The 15,800-nt window shown below is 45.4% G+C and overlaps 1 protein-coding gene across 1 annotated transcript in view; it reads left to right on the top strand.

Moving 5' to 3' along the window:
* Window positions 1-10,098: 10,098 nt before the first annotated feature.
* Window positions 10,099-15,800, top strand: part of GLB1L2 (galactosidase beta 1 like 2) — a 48,046-nt gene continuing 42,344 nt past the window's right edge. The window contains exon 1 of the mRNA XM_075527990.1: window positions 10,099-10,184. Coding sequence (XP_075384105.1) covers window positions 10,099-10,184 — 86 coding nt within the window. The remainder of the gene's footprint in view (window positions 10,185-15,800) is intronic.

Below are 15,800 nucleotides of genomic sequence, written 5' to 3'. Positions count from 1 at the left end.
ACTAGTTAGGCCCCAGACATAGGAAGTAAATAATTCCAGATCGACAAGTAGAAATAAAAAAATGGAAGTGCATTGCTGTTGGGAAAAAGGTTATTTTACATTTTAAATTGAGGTTAACTCATATGCTATAAAATGTACCTTTTAAAAGGTTGTCATTCAGTAGTTTTTATTATATTCACAATGTTGTACAGCGATTCTGATTAATTCATCAAATCCACCCTCCCGCTCAACAAAACAACCCCCCAAATCAGTTCACCATTAGCAGTCACTGCCCATTGTCTTGTCTCCCAAGCTTCTGGTAATTGCTAATGTAACGTCCCTCTCTAGGTAGACTTGCCTCTTCTGTATATTTACGTACATGAACTCTTATAGTACCTGCCCTTTGTGCTGCCTTCTTTCATTTTGCTTCGTAATTTCAAGATTCATCCACGGTTCATCCATGCATCAGAAATGTATTCTTTTTATGAATGATATACCATTGCATGTATGTTCTGTATTTCGTTTCCTGAGCAATGTCATGAATGCCATATGTAAGTAGACTTTTGCCAGAAGCTAAAGGTGTTCTTTCTGGATTGTGAAAAGCAAAGGCAAAATGTAGTGCTACACAGAGACCCTCTCCCTGTTTCCCTAACACAGCTGTTTGCCTGAGACCTTTTATACATATCTGAACATAAGTCTATTTTCTCTTTTCTTCTTCCAAGCTCCAAATCTAGGGCATTAAACCTCCCCCCCCCTTAATTTAAATTTTCCTTTGTTGAGGATTGAGATGGCCTTAATTTATCCCCAGAAATTCTCCTCTGTTCTTACTTTCTTTGCTTGAGTCCCCTGGCAACTTGACCTGGTCTTCCTAGTTTAATCTGAACAAAGGAGCTAGCTTGGCCTGTGGGTTGGCTCACAAGAGAGGGGTCCATAAGGGGGGAGTAAGGTAGAGGGTGTTGTATCGTAGCCCAGGCTCTGGGGTGGTGGTTCTGTCAGAGCAGCCACATTGACTGCTCAGGACTTTAAGAGTTTGTCAAACGCTTTCCCATAATTCATATGCACCATCTTTGAGGCACTGCACCCTCAAGATTGAGTTCTGTGAATAAATAAATAAATGAATCTATAAACCTGTTAATAAAAAATTGCAAAAGACATTTATTTGAGAAGACCATTTTAGTCGAGTAAATCACTACACTGAGTCTAAATGACTGCAGGTTTTTCCTCCCAGATGCTTCTTCCTTCCCTGTGTACATTTCTAATTCCTATTGACTAGTGGGACACACAAATCCTTAGGGAACGAGCTGTGCTCTTGGGAGTAGGCTGAAGCTCTGACCTAGAGCAGTAGACTGAGGTTATTACAGGGCTTCCTTTTACTAAAAGTGTTTATTCCATTCTCTCAACCAGAAGTCCTCAACTAGAAAGGTGACCTGTGCAGACCAATTCCTGTGTATCAGGAATTCATTGTCCCACCTAAATCCTTTACAGACCCATTAGGTTTCCATCACTAGCAGGCCAGTTCATTGTAGCTCTGGATTACTTTCCCAGGGATTTGGATGTTTTCAACATCTGTTTTGGATTATGATAACGAAACATGCTGGGAAGGAAAACGGAAGTAGCACTTGTTAAAACACTACCACCCTGTCAGTTTGTTGTGCTGGGGAGGCTTGTGCTTGTGAGTCTGGTGCTGGGAGCTAGGCCACAGTATTTCAAATGCTAGGAAGGGTCACCATGGTGGACAGATTGCAGCAGTTTCAGACAAAGACAGACTAGCAAGGAGGGCCTAGCAATCAGCTTCTGAAAATTAGCCAATGAAAACCTTATCTATCAGGCTGGATAAACAATCTGTGGCGGGGGAAATGGGAGAAGGGGAGGTTGGAGGCAGGAAGTGGTGTTCACAAACCCAGGGACAACAGAACAACAAGTGATCCAAAATTGGTGGCAAGGAGGGTGTAGAAGGCCTGGTAGAGCTTGATCAAGGGCAATAAAACTGAGATAAAAACTGAAACCCAAATGAAGGCTGAACATGATAGTGGGACAAGAGGAAAGTAAAAGGAAATAGAGAAAACAACTGGGATGCAAAGGGAATTTATAGAAGTCTAAATACAGGCGTACATATGTAAATATATTTATATATGATGAAGGGGAAATAGATCTATGTGCATATATTTATAGGTTTAGTATTAAGGTAGCAGATGGACATTGGTCCTCCGCTCAAGTACTTCCTCAATGCACTCAATGCAAGGACACCTTGTGGTTTTTTTTTTGCTATTGCCAGTGAGTACCAAGGGCCAATAAGTATTTTATTGACTGTTATAGTTGCGGGAAATACAACTCTGCTGAAATTGATTTGGGAGCTTAATTAATCCAGAGAAAGTTTTCTTGATTTTGCTCTTCCTTAGGATTTTTCTTGTCTGCCATAATCACTTATGGTTGTCGCCTCTCTACCAAATGCCATTGTGGCTCCATATTCAAATCTATCTGCAATCATAGTCGTATTTTCTTTTTCTTTTTTTTTAACAATTTATTAGGGGCTCATACAACTTTTATCACAGTTCATACATATACATACATCAATTGTATAAAGCACATCTGTACATTCTTTGCCCTAATCATTTTTTTCTCCTCTTTTCTTTTTACATTTTATTAGGGACTCATACAACTCTTATCACAATCCATACATATATATACATCAATTGTATAAAGCACATCCATATATTCCCTGCCCCAATCATTCTCAAAGCATTTGCTCTCCACTTAAGCCCTTTGCATCAGGTCCTCTGACACCTTGTTCTATTAAACTGGAATTCCATGATGCTCACCTTCCCAACACAATTGCTGAAGACAAAGCGGGTAAATAAGCAAATGTGGTGAAGAAAGCTGATGGTGACCGGCTATCAAAAAATATAGCATCTTGGGTCTTAAAGGCTTAAAGATAAACAAGCGGCCATCTAGCTCAGAAGCAACAAAGCCCACATGGAACAAGCACACCAACCAGCCTGTGTGATCATGAAGTGTCGAAGGGATGAGGTATCGGGCATCAAAGAACAAAAAAATGTATCATTGTGAATGAGGGCAAGTATGGAGTGGGCACCCAAAGCCCATATATAGGCAACTGACATCCCCTTACAGAAGGGTCATGGGGAGGAGATGAGCCAGTCAGGGTAAAGTGTAGCAATGATGAAATATATAACTTCCCTGTAGTTCTTAAAATCTTCCTCCCCACCACTATCATGATCCCAATTCTACCTTACAAATCTGGCTAGACCAGAGGATGTACACTGGTACAGAGAGGAACTGGAAACATAGGGAATCCAGGACAGATAAACCCTTTAGGACCAGTGATGAGAGTGGTGATATGGGGAAGGTGGAGTGAAGGTGGGGTAGAAAGGAGCAGCTGATTACAAGGATATACATATAACCCTCTCCCTGGGGGACAGACAACAGAAAAGTGGGTGAAGAGAGATGTTGGACAGTGTCAGACATTACAAAATAATAATACTTTATAAATTATCAAGGGTTCATGTGGAGGAGGGGAAAAATGAGGAGATGATACCAGGGGCTCAAGTAGAAAGCAAATGATTGGAGAATAATGATGGCAACAAATATACAAATGTGCTTGACACAATGGATGGATATATGCATTGTGATAAGAGTTGTATTAGCCCCCAATCAAATGATTTTTTTAAAAAAGAAAACCTTATCTGTGACAATAGAATCTTGTCTGGTTTGTCTGTTTTGGACATATCATCAAAAGCCATCAGTTATTTGAGGAAGACATCATGTTTAGTGAAACACCAGTATATACAAAGGCTGTGGGAGGTCCTCGGTAAGATGGATTGAGCAGTCACCAAATGATGGATTAGAATACGATGCCTGAGGTCTTGTATATACATCATAGGACTGGCCAATACTTCACGCTGTCACCAGAATCAAAATTACGTTGGGTTGGAGTAGACTCTACAGCATCTGTCATTTATCTATTTATCATCACCTTTTTATCTCATTGTACTAGTATTTAAAAAAACAAAAATCCAGTCCTTCAGTAGAATACATCCCAGATGTGATGGTATCTTGGCATCACTCTGTGCTGTTCCCTATATCCAGGGAAAGAAAAATGAATCTCTGTGAATCCTTGTCTTAAACTTCCACAGTGATGTGTCCATAGTCCTAGATGTCCCAGGAAGTTAAGCGATAAAGCACTTTTAGCACTGTGTGACTTATAATGTCCCCACATAAGTGATAATGAAAAAGGGCCCATGGGTGGGTTAAGGATTTTGGAATGACTCTTATGTTAAACATGTACCTGCTTACCAAAAGGCTAGCGGTTTGAACCCACTAGCCACTCTGTAGGAGAAAGAGGTGGCAGATGTGAGTCTTTAAAGATTCAAATCCAACTAAGGGGTTGCTACTGGGACAATTTTGACTCATGGTTACCCTATCAGGAGAACGACTCCAGAGGGCTTCCAAGGCTGTAATCTGTGTGGAAGCAGACTACCATAACCTTCTCCTGTGTAGAAGCTGGTAGGCTTGAACTGCTGACTTTTGGGTTAGCAATTGAGTGCTGTCAGAGCCATCATGTACCAACAGGGATGGGCATCCTTAACGATCATAGTCTATGAAAACCTGTAGGGTGTCTATGAGCCAGAATTGACTCAACAGCAATTAGTTTGGCTTGGTTTTATAGTCTTTAAGAAGACTTTACTAAAACCTTTAAATGAGAGAGAGAGAGAGAGAGAGAGAGAGAGAGAGAGAGAGAGAGAGAGAGAGAGAGAGAGATATGCTGGTGCTGTTTAAGTAACTTGAGAATATGCACATGCTTAATAGCATGTACTTCTGTTCAAAAAATGTGAATGCTGGGTGTGAATGCTGGGTGTGTCTTTGGGACGGGCCTCTGAGGGTAACCTCCCCAGACCTCTGGGTGGGTGGTGCAATTAGTGAAGCACTTGACTATTAGCCAAAACATGGGTGGTTTAAGCTCAATCAGAGGTGCCTTGGAAGCAGGCCTGTTGACCTACTTCTGAAGAGTCAGAACATTGCAAACCCTCACCGCAGCCATAGGACCAGGCAGGAGAGAACTCCCCACTGTGGGTCTCTTTACAGGAGGGAAAGGCCCTGTCTTTCTCCTGGGGTGTGGCTGGTGGTTTTGAACTACTGACCTTGCAGTTAGCAGCCCAATGTGTAGTCATTACGCCACCAGGGCATCTTCATGAGTGAGGAATTGAACCGCCAACAACTAACCAAACATTGTGGTAAAACGATGGTTTTCCGAGCCATCGAGTACTTAATGTATTTCTAAAAATGGAGACAAGGTCCTGATTGGGGGATGCGTGCTCTGCACAGCAACCAGTTCCATTTTGGGGGGGTTGGCTCAGGGGAACGCTTTTACTCTGCAACCACCCCTCCCGTCCCTCCCGCTCTGAAGCCTATTCTCGGGATTGTAGCAAGTTTGCTCTCATGTTCTGCCCCATTTTGCTTGTTTGTTTATTTGTTTGTTTTCTTCCCTGCATTGAACATTTACCACTTGACTAAGGTTTGCTTGATAACGTTAGATTAAAAAGGGCCCTCATGCCAAACTCAAGTGTCTTAGTTAAAATATGTCAGATAATTAAATTAAATCTGAGAATTAAAATATCGTTTTGTTTTCTCCAGATTTTCCAAGTTCAAAACCACACAAAATTAAAGAAACGTGGTTTTGAAAAGTAACTAGATTTAGGGACAGGGGTTGTCCCTCCCATGCCTGCAAAAGATCACACAATATGGGAGTTGGAAATAAATCAGGCAAACTAATTGGACACCTATGAGGAAAAGCAGAATTGGGCATGTGCAAGCTAAGCCTCGAGGCCCAGGTGGGAGGTACACCTGGGTGCACAGACTAGGTCCAGCCATATTACATTACCTAGGTGCGCCTAAACGCAACCAGTGGGGTTAAGCGCAACCATGCCTCCCCAGCCAGAGGTGTTAAAAACCATCTGTGGGAAAGCCAATTCCTCTCTTTTGCTCGGGTCTTGTGGCAGGTGGGATGGTGGGGGCCTCTCCCACATGTGGGCGGGTACACATGAGCCTGCGTGCCCCCTCAGGGCCCTCCCTGGGCTTACTCAGGGCTCAGTGCTTGGGCTCTTGACCTCTTGGACTCTGAGGACTCCCCAGGCCTGCATGTGTGGGTGTTCTTCTCCACGTGGTCTTTCGTGTCCTGTTGTGAGCCCCAGCGCAGCTTCCACGCAGCTTGGCATGCTGTCCAGAAATAGCGTGTACCCTTTTGAGCCTGTTAAACTTGAAACTTTTCCTTTCATTCATAAAAATTCGCTGGGATTACACTCTGGTGTGAATTCTTTCAGCACGCAAAGCAAAGAAACAAGGTAAAACCCACTCCAGAAACCTACCAGCTTTATAACATACACCAGGGTTTTCTAGGCAAGCTGAGCTCTGAAAATGACTTGTCTCCCTAAAGAATTTCTTTTGGTAAAACTGAACTTTGTTCTGGGGAAGAGTTGGGTTTGTGACTGCCAGAAGACAAGTTTGTGGGAGTATAGCAGAGACCCACAACTCATCTTTACCCAATAGGACAGCCCCTCACAGAAGGGTCACAGGGAAGGGATGAGTCGACCAGGACGCAGTAAAGCACTGATGAAACACAATATTCCTCTGGTTCTTTGAGGCTTCCTCACCCCACTATCATGACCCCAGTCGTGCCTTTGAAGCACATACACTGGTACAGATAAGAGCTCATGACACATGGAATCAACTCCCTCAGGAACAGACAGGGGAGTAGCCATACCAGCAGGGTAGGGGGAAGGTGAGAGGAGGAGGAGAGGAAGGGGAAACTGATTGTAATGATTGATGCATCCCCCACCCCCACCCAAGTGGATGAACAACAGATACGTGGGTGAAGGGAGACAGAGGTCAGCATAAGATATGAAAGCAATAATAATCTATAATTTATCAAAGGGATTACCAGGGTGGGAGCTGGGGGAGGGAGGGGAAAAAGAGGCACTGATATCCACGGCTCATATAGAAAGTAAATGTTTAGGAAATGATGATGGCAACATAAGTACAAATATGCCGGATAAAATTGATGTATGGAATGGTATAAGAGATATAAGAGCCCCCAATAAACTAATTTTAAAAATATGTAGCAATAATGTTCCTGGTGTCATAATTCTGAGGTGCGCTGGTAGCTGCTAACACAAGGTCAGCAGTTCGAACCAGCAGCTTGAAGGGAGAAAGATGAGCCGCACACTCTTGTAAAGATCTGAAGTCTCAGAAAGCCAAAAGGGCCAGGTCTACTCGGTCCTATAGAGTGATAGGGACTTAATGGTAGTGGGTGGGGCTTGGAATTGGTATAATTCCATTTCAGAATGAAAGCACATATTCTCCCAACACGTGAAAGGAGCGCAGTGCCACAGTGACTAAAAACGCCGTGCTGCTAACCCAAAGCTGAGGGTTCCGACCCACCAATGCTCCTCAGGAAGAAAGATGCCCCAGTCTACCCCTGTAACGACTTCTAGCCATGTAAGCCATACGGAACAATTGTCCTCTGTCCCATAGGGTCACTATAGCATTGCTATAGTTAGAGTGGATGGACTGACATTAGGTTACTTGATTGGAAATGTGAGTCTTTGATCTGGACCTATTTTTAAGATGGCTTGGTGGGGCTATGGGTTCGGTATTGGGCTGCTCACCACAAGGCAAGCAGTTTGAATTCACTAGCAGCTCCTCAGGAGAGAGTGGAGGCAGTCTTCCGTAAAGATTTACAGAGGTGTGTGTGTGCTCCTCAGCTTCCTAGCTCGGCAGCCTGCAGGGACTCCCACCTGTGTCCTGGTGGGTGAGAGAGAGGATGGGAATTTGGGCAAGGTTCTTTGCTTATTATTCATGTACGACTGTTAAAGGTAGATTGGATTGCTACTAGCTCCCATCAATCATTGGTCAGGTAGTATAGGAGTGGGTAGTGGACCTTGTCAAGTAAGTGGGTGTGGCTGGGCAGTGTAGACGTGGTTGCTGCCTCTTTTTGCTGAGGCAAAAAAAAAAGGAAAAAGGCTAGAGAAAAGAACAATAAGATAAAAGAAAGGAAAAAGGAAGAAAAAATGAGGTAATAAATACAAACACAAAGATCAACAAAGGTAGGGAAGAGAGTGAAGAGAGTAAACACAAAATTACAGAGGGGGAAAAGGGAAAAAAAGATTGTTATAAAAGAAAAAGATCGAAAGGGAAAGGAAAACACACAAATACAAACTCGAAATACAAGGACAAGGAAGCAGAGGTAGAAAAAAAATGAAGGCAAAAAGCTGGGGGCTGGGGTACACAAGCAGTTTGTGATCCTGCTGGAGGAAGAAGCCTGGGGGATTCGGCCCTATTCCGTAGTAAGGAGGTCCTGCAGGCTCAGGGTACCTGGCTGGAGGGAGTGGCCTCCTGCCCAGAGGGCAGCTGGAGGTGCAGTGGCCGCTCCGACACGTGCAGGTAGGAAGCAGTGCCTCCAAACGCTGGGGTGGGGCTTAGCTGGGGCCTCCTCCAGGAGAAGGTGCCGGGAGCTGCAGCGTGTGGGGGTGGGGATTAGTTCTCCTGGCCCCTGGGAGGATCGGAGAATAAAGGGAAGATAGCAGTCCGCGTGCAGTCCCCAGGAACCGGACACCCGGATTGGAATGCTGCTGGCAAATACTCAAATGGACAGTGTTGTGTCTGACCGGTTGACAAGTCACGGTTTTGTTTGTGTCCTTGCTCGGTTTCGTGCTCAGGGTTCCAGGATTATTAGTACCGGAATCAAGTTCCTTTTGCTTCTGTGTCTTTGCTGGAGGGTCTGGGCAGCTCACCTGCTGGGTGAATAATTTTCAATCTCGAACTAAAAAAAAATGTATACTATGCGGATTATGTACCAATAAAAGTGTAAAAATAAATTGCTGGGTGTCAGGTCAGAATAAAAGCAGGAGACTCAGCGCGGCTAGGCTGTCCCACTGCGGAATCTGTCTGGCTTGCGTTCCATTGAATGCCAAACCTGAAACTGCCTCTGACTTTCATAAAACCCACTTGGATCACAAAATAAATAAACAAAAGCAGGAGAAACCAAAGGCAGGAATTGTTTTGCTGCCCCTCACCTTGTCACTCGCTTGTTCCCTGCCCTTCAGTGCCTTTCAAATGGGAATCACGCTAAGCCCGAATGCGCCTTGGTGATTCAATGGTCAAGCAGGGGCTGTGACTGCTTTTGGAGAAAGGCAAAGTAACAACTCAGCGCATCTAGTTGATTCCGATTCACAGCGGCTCCATCGGACAGGATAGAGCGGCCCCAGTGGGTTTCCGAGATTGGAACTGTATGACAGGAGTAGAGACCCACATCTTTCCCCTAGGAGCAGCCCACTACCCCATCAGGGGTCCTGGGGAGAAAAGATCTGTCAATATGTTCCCAGGAAGATTAAAACCCTACTGCCAGGAAGTCAGTTCCAACTCAGCGGGATCCTGTAGGGCCAGGCAAGCCCCCCCACACCCAACTCCCGGGAAGGTCCGTCTTCAAGGAAGCACCACGCCACGTCTTCCCCCCACAGAGCTGCAGGCGGGTTCCAACGCGGAGCCCCTGTGCCCCCAACAAGGCAACCTTAGGGGGGCCGTTCTGCTTTGTTCTCCAAGGTCCATGAGTCAAAATCACAAGAAGCGATGACCTACCTCTGAAAGGACTCGATCGTCCAACGTCTTGGCTTTTCAGACCCGCAGTCACTGTTTCGGTATTTCCCCTACCCCCTAAAACAACTTAAAACACAAAAACGAACCCCACAAACAAAGCACAACTTTCCCGAGAGTGCAACGTGCGTACGTCTGTTCGGTATGCCTTCGAACCGTGGGAACACGGAGGATTTCACCGTAGGGTTCAGGGTCGCACTGCTCACCTGTGCAAAGATCGGGCAGCGCGTGCCCGTGCGTCCGCATCTGTTAGCACACCAGGTGCAGAACAACAGTTTCCGGAGCTTGGAGGTTGCCAGCCCTGCCAGCTGGAGGAGGGCGGCACCCTGGGCGGGGCCGGGGCGGGAGGGCGGCACCCTGGGCGGGGCGCCCGGCGGGGTTGCCTAGGCAAGCGCGGCGCCTGCGGGAGCCAGGCTGCCAAGTCTCGGAGGGCAGGAGTCGGAACCCGGACCTGGCATGAGCACCTGGACCCTCCGGCGGCGGCCCGGCCGCAGGCTCGGACTCCTGGTGCTGGTGGTCTTGAGCTTCCTGGTGCTCCGCAGGTGAGAGTGCAGCGCCCAGAGCGCCAACCTAGAGCCCTCCGAGTCCCTCCGGACTCCGCTAGTATCCAGGGTCACGGATACCGAGGCGCTGTCCCTAGACCTGCCGCCTCTCCTCTGCAGGAGTTCCGAAGCGGCGAATGGAAGGGCCCCTCAGCCCTCTGGTCCTGCAGGCACGCTGCCTCTTCCGAGTGCCAGGCTTTGTTGTGTGGCAGGGTCCTCAGGAAGGACAGCCAGCCCAGCCAGCCTTCAGACGCCCTTTGCCTCTGTTCCCGCCCACCCCTTCCCATCGGCCTGCATAGGGGAGTTCCATGCTCCGCTGCCCCGTCCCCTTTCCCTGCTCAGCAGAAGTTGGGGACCCAGGGGCTGTGCCTCACACCACTGGTTCCCTCCACCCCGTGCTACTGGTGTAATGAAAAAACGATATATCCACGGTCCTTGTAAAAGTGATCTGGGCGCCCAGGCTCAGAATCGCCTAATCTGCATTTATTTATAAGATTCTGCAGCGCTGGCCTGGCAGACTCTTTGCATATTCAAAACCACCACTGCTGGGAAGCACCTGCGGTGTCAGATTGCCCTGGGAAGGCTAGCCATGGGCCTTGCTTGAGCGTGGGCGCTGGTCCTCGACTCCCCCTGGCTTCTTCCTTGCCCCTCTTCTTCGTTTCTCTGAACTTCCCCTGGGCGATAGGAAGGTTTGTGAGGGAGAAGGATGCTTGGACACCATTCGATGGCCTCAGAACACATTTAGAAAGTTTCTCTTTACACCTTCACAAAGGGATCCGGTCTCCTCTTTGTTTCTGCGATGACTAGAATGTCGTCATATTGTTTGCAGAAGGAGCCCGTGCTGGTCTCTCTGTGGGCCTACAACACCTAAGAGGCATTTCATTTCCCCTGCGTTCCCAAGTCTTTTTTTCCATGATGTCTGTGATCTTTAAAGTTCACTGCTCTCCAGGTGGTTCCACTTACAGTGACCCTGTAAGACAGGGTAGAACTGTTTCTGTGGATTTATGAGACAGCAACTCTTTACGGGAGCAGAAAGGCTCATTTTTCTCCTGCTGTGTTGCTTGTGGTTTCGAACTGCTGCCCTGGTGGTTAAGCAGCCCAATGTGTAACCCACTACAGCAGCACCAGTGCTTGTGGGAGTTTACCCCTACTCCTTGTAAAAGTGTTCTGGGTGCCCAGCCCTTTAGCTATGAGCCAGGAAAGGCAGCAGTGTCGCTCCATCCTCAGTGGAAGGAACAGAACCTGAGGTCATTATGAGAGTTTAAGGTGACTATGCGGCACTCATACTTGCTGAACTCTGGTCGTCCCTAGCAAAGGGAGAGGACAGAGACAGGTGGGAGGAAGATGAAGTACCAGACAACTAATGGACGGGCAGGGAGAGAGCGTTGGGTAGCCATACCTGATAGGTGGCCTCAGTCAGTAGGCAGTCAGGGAGTTGGAGTGAATGGGAATGGGGACAGGAATGAGTGAGCAGCTGCCATTCAAGCCCAGGGTAAGGGTTTAGAATGCTGAGACACATCATTGTTTTCCCTCTACCCCATCTTCTGTGCAGGTGAGAGAGGCCAGGAAATGGCACCAAGTTCAGAGTTCTAACGTTTCGAGAATAGGTCCTTCTGTTGTCTTTTTGTGTCATCATCCTTGCGAGACGCTTCCTGCCCAGTTCCTTCCACCCACCATAGGCTGGGCCAGGGAGGTCTGAGTTGCTGTCACACCTGTAGGGGCCAGAAGAAGGCATATTCTTTATTTCTTCCTCTTCCTGCATTACTCACACCCTGACCTGGCCATCAGCTGAGTGGGTGGTACGGGACTATCATTTAATAGTTTGTTTCTGCTTGTGCTGCTGGGAGGTTGCTGTGGCCTCAGGAACATGGGCTTGTGGAGACGAGCCATTCAGCTGAGGGCTTTGTGGAGCAGAGCCACCAGTCAGCTCTTTTCCTGCACCCCACAAAACAGGTATTTGGGAGGCAGTGGGTCATAGGGAACAGCATGGCCGTAACTTATCTTTTTAAAAAATTTTCTGTGGACTTTCCTTTTGAGCTAGTTCATGGCCAACCATTTCTATCTGATCATATCATATCCATGGTGCAGGATGATCAAAATGACTTTTGGGAGATATTTAAAGTAGATTATGATAAATTTTACATATATATATATATATATATATAGTCTGGTGAAAATATATACAAGGCCTTCACCAACCCAGCAATTTCTACATGTACAATTTAGTGAAATTGATTATATTCTTCATGTTGTGGACACTATTCTCACTGTGATCTTCCAAATTATTACACCACCATTAACAACAATTGAGAGTTTCATGTCCTCGCTGTTTAGTACTGCTATACCAGGAATAACAGAGGCTGACTTCCATGAGTAGAAATTTATTTTCTCACAGCTTCGGAGGCTAGTAGTCTGAATTCAAGGCACTGATTCTAGGAGATGTTTCTCTCTCTTTGTTGGCTGGGGCGGGGGTGGGGAGGCAGGTGGTGGTGGCAGTGGTAGGTGTTTGTCTCAACTTTTGCTTCAACTTTTGTTCCTCTGTTTCTTGGTGAGTTTCATGTGACCTGGCATCCACCCTCCACCATGTTTCTTGCTTCTCTGTGTCTCATAGCAGCTCTACAGGACATAGTAGAACTACTGCCTCATGTATATGTTACAGGAACAGACACTTCATCTTTCTCCCTCGGATTGATGGTTGGGTTTGAATAGCTGACATTGTGACTAGCAGTCGCATTGGGCTCAATGCATAATAACCATGAACACATGAGGTGGAGTTCTCTGGGCCTAATCTGATCGGTTTATATTTCACAGGCTTGAGATGACACTGATAGGGCCTAATTAACATCACACAGAAAATGCTCTTCTCAAAGGGGATTACATCCACCACTGTCCTCCAGTTGCTGTGGAGTCTCCGACTCATAGCCATCCTACAGCACAGAGGTGTCCCAAGGGACTGCCAAGGCTTACTCAAGTACAGTAGATAGATTTACAACACTTATTTGTGTGGGACACAGTTCAATCCTTAACACTCCCTCAGCAACTCATCCTTTCCTCCTCCCTTCTATCCCTGATAGCCATTAATTATTTGTGGTTTATATATTTGCTTATTTCATATCAGTAAGAGCATACAGTATTTCACCCCATGTGACTGACTTATTTTTCTCTGCATTATGTTTTCTACGTTCATCCATATTATACTTTGCTTCTTTAGTATGACTGTATTTCTCTTTGTGGATGAAAAAGTCGTCCATTACTATATATACTACTTTGTAAAATTCATGTGTCTCTTGAACAATTTCATTTCCACACTCTGGCGTGTTGAAATGAATATTGGTGTATTGGTTTCTGTTTGTGTTCCTGCATTAACTCCATCTAAGGTTGGAATTTCTGGGTCATATCATAGTCCTGTTTTAAATTTTTTGCACTGTTCTGCAAACTGTTCTTCATAGCACCATCTCACATTCCCACCAGCAGTGGAGGAGGTTCTGCTTTCTCCACCACTTTTCCAACACCTGCTGCTACTGTTTATAATCAGGGCCCCTCTAATGGGAGTGAGGTTCTATTCCATTGCCTCGCTAATGACTAATGAGAAGCCTGGCACAGTGGTTACATGTTGGGCTGCTGACCACAAAGTCAGCGGTTTGAAACCACCAGCCACTCTGTGACTAAGTTTAGTGGCATAGATACGCATACTGATATTGAGCATCTTCTCATGGGCTTTTGGGCCATTTGAATATCCACTGTGGTGAAATGTCTGTTCAAGTCTTCTGCCCACCCCCACCCCTTCCCTTTATCAATGTCTTTCATAAAAATTCTATATTTTATTTTTGGTGAAAATATAAACACCAATATATGCTGTTATTTAATAATTTCTACATGTATTACTCGGTGACATGTGTTATATTCTGCACACTGTGTCACTCTATTCATTAGTTCTCCTGTTGTATCACTCCCATTAACGAAGACTCATTGCCCTACACGGAGTCCTGGTGGCATAGTGGTTAAGTACTCAACTGCTAACCAAAGGGTTGGCAGTTTGAACCCCACAGTTGTTCATAAAAGAAAGATCTACAGTCTACTTCCATAAAGATGTATAGCCTTGGAAACCCGTGGAGTAATTCTATTCTGTCTTTAACTATTACTATTAGTTGAACTGAACTTGATGGAATTTTTTTTTGTCCCCCTTGAGCCTTCCATCTATACCTTAGCATTACTGTGGTGCTTTGTCATAAAGATTTTTTTTCTTTTTTAAGGTATAGTATTCAATTAAAGGTGATATCCTTGGCCTTTGGAGCTAAATGTTGTTTGCTTGTTTAAAGTTGACTTCAGGAAACAGTTTAGTTTCTAGCTTTGGAGTGTAGTCCAGGGTAAGAGTTGCTGGTGTTCCTCCATAGTCAGTGGGTCTAGTAAGTCTGATTCTTTGATAATTTGAATTTTTATTCCATATTTTTCCTTTTCTATCAGGATTCATTTAATGTGTCTCTGATCAAAATTTTAGGTCTTGGTAGTGGGCACCATCCAGTTCCTCTCGTCTCACAGTAGAGGAAGCAGTGGCTCCCGGAAGCTGTTTGTCCTGTAGTTCCCATGCGTCTCCGATTCTTAGGTTTCCTTCTTCCTCTGCTTTTCTGGGTACATAGAGAACAGTTGTGCTCTCAAGGGCTGCTCTCAGGTTTTAACACCCCGGACTTCTCATCAAACTGCGACGTAGAACAGGTGTCTCTATTTGACTGCAATGTCCCAGGAGACCATGGCCCTAATCCTTCAAATTGAGAAAACTAGTCCCTCAAGATGTTTGGTTTTGTCTATGAAGTATCAGCTGTGGAAGTCACTCCCACTTACTCATTTCTGGTGTTATTCCAAAATTACATATAACAGAACAGTTGCTAATTTGCTATTTTTCTTATGCATGGCTTAGGAATTTTACTTACATTCAATTGTGCTTATATTTGATGCTATCTTTCCCATCATAATGAACAAAAATTTACTACCACTGAGAGAACGATTCCCCTTTTCATCACTGCCAGTGTTCTCTGTACTGATTCTTGTCATTTTGCAAAAGTGAGGTCATGCAATATTTGTCTTTTTGTGATTGACTTACTTCATTCAGCATTAGGTTCTAAAGGTTCATCCAAGTTACAGCATGTATCAGGACCTAGTTTTTCTATATGGCTGGTTAGTGTACTTTCCTCCCCCCCATATTTTGATTACATAGTTTATCTTTAAAAAATCATTTTATTGGGGGCTCTTACAGCTCTTATGACAATCCAGACATCCATCCATTGTGTCAAGCACACTCATACACATGTTGCCATCAGCACCACCAAAATGCCTTTCTTCCACTTGAGCCCCTAGTACCAGCTCATTTTCCTCCCTTATCCCCTTCCCCCCTCATTAACCCTTGATAATTTATAAATTATTATTTTTTTCATGTCTTATACCAACCGCTGTCGCCCTTCATCCATCTTCCATTGTTCGTCCCCTACTGGGAGGCGGCTACATGTAGATCATTGTGATCAGTTCCCCCCATTCTCATTCAACCTTCCCCTGGTATTTCTACTCTCATTATTGGTCCTGAGGGGGTTTATCTGTCCTGCATTCCCTGTGTTGTGAGCTCTT

Source organism: Tenrec ecaudatus, chromosome 12 (genome assembly GCF_050624435.1).
Source record: "Tenrec ecaudatus isolate mTenEca1 chromosome 12, mTenEca1.hap1, whole genome shotgun sequence".
Taxonomy (NCBI): domain Eukaryota; kingdom Metazoa; phylum Chordata; class Mammalia; order Afrosoricida; family Tenrecidae; genus Tenrec; species Tenrec ecaudatus.
The sequence above is the reverse complement of the archived record's forward strand: the minus strand, read 5'-3'. Positions and strand labels throughout refer to the sequence as shown.